Source organism: Cephus cinctus, unplaced genomic scaffold (assembly GCF_000341935.2).
Source record: "Cephus cinctus unplaced genomic scaffold, Ccin1 Ccin1_scaffold2608, whole genome shotgun sequence".
Classification (NCBI taxonomy): domain Eukaryota; kingdom Metazoa; phylum Arthropoda; class Insecta; order Hymenoptera; family Cephidae; genus Cephus; species Cephus cinctus.
This window is the reverse complement of record NW_014334309.1, coordinates 167,075-172,303: the sequence shown is the minus strand read 5'-3', so window position 1 is coordinate 172,303 and position 5,229 is coordinate 167,075. Positions and strand designations below refer to the sequence as shown.

At 38.2% G+C, this 5,229-nt stretch overlaps 1 protein-coding gene across 8 annotated transcripts in view; it reads left to right on the top strand.

Moving 5' to 3' along the window:
* LOC107274300 (synaptotagmin-5) overlaps positions 1–5,223 on the top strand; it is a 26,091-nt gene extending 20,868 nt beyond the window's left edge. For 7 of the 8 annotated variants that reach the window (XM_015753307.2, XM_025091549.1, XM_025091550.1 and 4 more), the window contains 8 exons: positions 894–954; positions 1,034–1,286; positions 1,399–1,632; positions 1,708–1,803; positions 1,885–2,158; positions 2,222–2,455; positions 2,543–2,707; positions 2,785–5,223. In XM_015753307.2, the coding sequence (XP_015608793.1) occupies positions 894–954; positions 1,034–1,286; positions 1,399–1,632; positions 1,708–1,803; positions 1,885–2,158; positions 2,222–2,455; positions 2,543–2,707; positions 2,785–2,976 (1,509 nt within the window). In that variant the 3' untranslated portion in view covers positions 2,977–5,223. Of the gene's footprint in view, positions 1–8; positions 781–893; positions 955–1,033; positions 1,287–1,398; positions 1,633–1,707; positions 1,804–1,884; positions 2,159–2,221; positions 2,456–2,542; positions 2,708–2,784 lie in introns of those variants that run through there. The other variant, XM_015753311.2, reaches the window with a different exon arrangement.
* The last annotated feature ends 6 nt before the right edge of the window (positions 5,224–5,229 follow it).

The following is a 5,229-nucleotide window of genomic DNA, read 5'->3' as shown; positions in this document are numbered from 1 at the left end:
CCCCTTCTTCTCTTCTTACACTAGAGCACACACTCTACGGATAGTGAAAGTCAAGGTAACCAGAGAAGGGATGACTTTGAGGGACTTTCGAAAGATCGATGGAACGATCTGCCCTCTGGCGTGAAGTTGAGCAAGGTCCAAAATTATTTTGAGAAATTTAACGGGGTGCTCCAGTTTTAATATTTACTCGCAGACGCCTCGAGGATAGTCCGATATCATAATTTATAAAAGTGTTATAAACGTATCGAGGTTGATGGTATAAGGGATGCCTCGCCTCGAAATTCGAATTCTTAATGGAAAACCGATAGCTTGCTGTGGCGGCGTGAGGAGGGGGAGGAGGAGGGTTCGTCGATAGGAATGTGAAAAATGAAGAAAGATATACGTTTCTGGAATGACCTTGTCTCACGACTTTGATTAAAGATGTATTATTACTTTTTCGGGGTAAAACGCGATCGACGCGACAATTGATATTTAATCGGAGGTCAAACTCGTAGAGGATAGATTGGCTTCCAAGTACTTTGTTAAAGGGAGAAGAGAATACCAGAAAATGCAATTATGACGTTACTGGCTGTATAATTAGTACGGAGGGCGCAATTATCAGAGCGAAGTTGCTCGAGGAACTCGATTACGTTAGAAAATTCTATCGTTTCCTCGTTCATGCAATTTAAATTCCGTTTACTCACCGAACGCGAAACGCTCAAGGAACGGCTGCCATTCAAATCCTTCCCTATATTTCAATGTCACTCAATAAGTCGTTTACAGGAGTTCTGCACTTTTCAGGTTAATAGTTTTTCCTTTTTTCAATAGAGCTTCACAGACTACACTTTGTTTAATGAATCTCAAATGATCCTGATTTGTACGTGTCTGTTGAAACTTTTATTTGACTGTTTCAGGAATTTAACGTCGCCAAAGAGCAGCACGCCGTACAGCCATCTTCGATTATCGGCGAACCTGGTAACTGTTAACGAAATGAATATCTTGAATGATCTGAGTCATTGGTTTAAGTGTACTTACCTTATTGAATTCTTTTTAGGGTCTGGATTGCCGCATCAGAGTCGCAGCTATCCTGGAGGAGGCGGAGGTGGTACCGGAAGTGGCGGTGGTGGCGGACGTGTATTGGCAAGAAATCCTTCGGTCAGTTCCCAGAGTTCTCTGGAAGGTGCATCAAGCCCATCTGTTCATCGAGGTTCCTCGCCACAAATCCGAGCCTATGGACCGGATGGGCGTCATCGTCACCATGACCCACTTCACGCTGCCTCCTCGTATCCTCCTAGCAGAAGCTCCAGGTAAGCCTATGATATTTTTGAACTTGGTAAAATATTTGTTGTTTCTTACAAGAATGGAATTGTCAATTGGTCCTGTGGAAAAAGGGCTAAGTCATTTTGTTTCTTCTTTTAGATCACCATCGCCGGCCAGGGCGGCATCTCTCGATGCTCGATCCGGAAGTCCTGGAAGTATCCACAGTGGAGCTCTGAGTGGCACTGCCTCGCCTTCCCAAAGCTCTTTGGCTTCATTGACAACAGTTGCCAGCTCTTCCTGTGGCTCAGCTGCAGTCAGTGGTCTACCTACCGGTAGAGCTGGTGCACGATGTCTTTCACCTTTACTCATACCTCCACCTAGAACCTCCGTGAGGTACATTCAATTCTTTACATTGCTTAGCCAGAGCAATCTGTTTCAAAAATCGAAAAATCAATTAATTTTCAACAGCGATGGTGGATTTGCACTACCTGCTTCTCCACTTGGATCACTACAGCCTGATCTCTATCCTCGAAGAGATGGACCATTGTTCCTCAGTGCCCGCAGGTTAATTCCTTGTTTATTTGGACGAAATTTTGATACGTTTCATTAGACCGACTATCTACTAAATAATTGAAACTGTAATAGGTCGGGAAAGAGCTTGGGCCGACTACATTTACGACTTACCTATGACTTTGATCGATCCGATCTTGATGTTCATCTGATTGAAGCACATGATCTAGCTGGAAGTGATCAGGGTGGCTTCAACGATCCCTACGTCAAGTTGACTCTCAGTCCTGAAGTTGATTCACGGAAACGACAGACACAAATTCACCGTAATAACCCCAATCCCTTTTTCGATCAACATTTTAAATTTCCTGTCAGCCATGAAGAACTACAAGACAAAACCCTAGTTTTACAGGTAAACAGAGTCTAATTTTTTTTTTAATTTCTCATGATAAATTCCTTTTAAAATTTTATCTAGGTATTTGATTACGATCGCTTTTCGAGGAACGACGTGGTGGGCTCTGTAAGGGTGGCTATGGACGAGCTCGAGTTAGTATCTTCATCGTCATCGGTAGAAGTTTGGGGCGAAATAGCACGGGAAAAGAAACCACCAGAAGAGATGCAAGAAGTCTTGCTCTCGTTGTCCTACCTACCTAGTGCTGAAAGACTAACAGTAGTCATGCTCAAAGCCAGAAATTTATTTCCACCTCAGGTATTCAGAAAGACCAAATTAAAGAATCCTTACTTTTATTTAATTAGCAAAATCCTTAGTAAGCTTTTTTTTTCTTAACTTACATAGGATAAAGAGACCCTGGATCCATTCGTAAAGGTATACCTACTCTCAGGGGACAAAAGAGTCAAGAAAAAGAAAACCGCTGTCAGAAAGGCTACCAGAAATCCTGTCTGGAACGAAGCCCTTTCATTTAATGTTCCAGCATCAGCATTGGCGACCTCTGCCATTGAAGTAATTTATTTCCTACCTGTAATACAATAACCAACAATCATTGGGTCATATAATACTATCATTCATTGTTTTCGTAGGTATGCATCCTAGACTCGAGTAGCGAGTTGATCGGTGGCAACGCTATCGTCGGGTCCTGTATCGTTGGACCAGGTTCAGGACCAGGATCAGGATCAACAGCAGAATCTGCAAGCAGCCAGGGCCGAGATCACTGGCTTCACGTGACACACGCACCAAGAAAGGCTATAGCCATGTGGCATGCCTTACACTAGTACCTTAAACGATCAGTGTACCAGGAAAAAATGGAGTCATGTCCAATTGACAATTTATCAGAGACATCAAGCAACATTAAACGACCTCAAGTTCTCTACGCTGCACATCATTTCGTCCAATAAATCCAACAGGAAAGTGTACTAGAGTCGACTATGAAATAGAAAAAATAAATAGAACCGACACAACGAAGTAATTCGGACAGAGTATAGCTAGACTATAGAACATCTTATCACTGGATAAGAGCACTCGCTTAATGCATCAAAGTTATATCACACAATAACAAACAAAAAATTCCTCTTGAAAGACAGCTAGAATAATAATTTCCAGGACCGAAGTGTCATTCCGAAGAATCACGAAGTCTCGAATGAGAAACAATAATCAATGCCTATAAAAAAAAAAAGAGGACAAAGTATATTATTACATTTAATAATATATATTGGATCATGTATAAATGATCACTGCCTGATACGAAAAGTTTTTAAGCATTATCATTGGCGATTTCTCATATAACAATTGATTATACCTATATTGGCCATCGCATTTATGGAAAAAGTTTAGTTGCTCAACTTTGTTTCCTGTTACGAAGCACAACTACCCCGTATTGTATAATTACTCCGTAATATTTTTAATTTTCAGTCGAAATACCTGCTTAGGCTAATACGCTCAGAAAATGTCTTTTATTATTATTATACACTCAGCTCGTTGCACAAGTACCATGAAACGTATACACCAATATGCCCCGAAAGTTACTGATAAACAAGTAAATGAAGTTGCGTTCAAAGATACGGCCTAGAGGACACAAATTTCTAATCAAATAAGAAGTGGAATTTATCTGAACAAAAAGAAAAAAAAAATATTTGTACGAATCAAGAGTCTACAGTACAGACTGTTGTACTAAGTAATCTTTACTCGACCCAGGTATAATACACGAAGAGAAAGAATTGTGAATGAAAAGTAAAAATAATTGATGATTTTCCAAAGGATTCGTAAAATTATCCTATATCTATTATATTCTACATCTAAGCGATACGCATGAATTACGCGAATTGCTCGTTATGTATGCTCTTAACTACGTGATGTGTAAATTTTAATTATTTATGAATATTTATGGAGATAAGACAAAAAAATGGTACTGCTATTTATCCCATCCGAAGAATTAAGAGATGTTCGATCGAGATACGTATAAATAATATTGACACTTTATCGTAAGATAAGCTTATCTCTTCAGACTTAAGGATTAACTGGAAGCAAGCGTTCATTTTTGTGTGTCTTTGATTATATATATATATAAACTCGTTAAGAACATATTTATAGATAAAATGGACATCGCTCCTGTGGTATGTCTTACAAGATTTAAGTCTGATTTTTAAATACCGTAGAGAACAAGTGAAAAAACCTTCCGACCAAACCTCGTCATATCATATCGAAGTCATAATTTCGATTCTAATGGTTAAGCCCTTATAAATTCTTGCGAGTTTTTTTCGTTTTCAATCCAGTTAAGAATTCTGCCTTTTTAACGATTCGTTCGAATCGTCATGATGTTATCAAAAAAGTTGACTCCACGTATACAGTATGGTATATACACATACCTTAGTGTATAATTATACTTAATATGTATACATTATATATATATATGTATACACTGCACATATATATATGTACACATTAAAATTTAAATATTAAAATAGCAGATTGCAGAGAAAATAAATACAAAATTTCATGTGACACATTTCAAATGTCAAATCGAATGAAAAATATTTGCAGATCGAAATAAGATGACGCATCGAAGATTTTTAATGGAAATAGTGAAACCCAAATTGATTTATTAATAAAAATTTATTATACAATTTGAATAATAACAGAAGGGGAAAGTATAACCGTCTTCGTTTGCTTAGTTCATTTTAAATTATAGTTCATTCGCGCATTTACTAAGTCATTCTTAACGTTCCGAATAAACTCTGTGACTCTGTGACACTCTGTGATTTTATTTTTATTTTCCGAGTATCGTGAATATACCGGGTATATCAAAATATTAACTATCATTGTTAATGCATTGGTAGAACTTTTGGTCTACCCTGTATACGAATATTATAATATTAATGCCTGTAAAACGGTTATACAGAGTCTATTGAATGTATCCAGTTTGTCTGTTTGTTCATTGGGGATCTAAATTAAATGTGGTCGTTGTTATGTGCGTGAGTTATGATAAAGAATATAATGATACGCAATGAACGTGGTGAAACGGGGGGGGA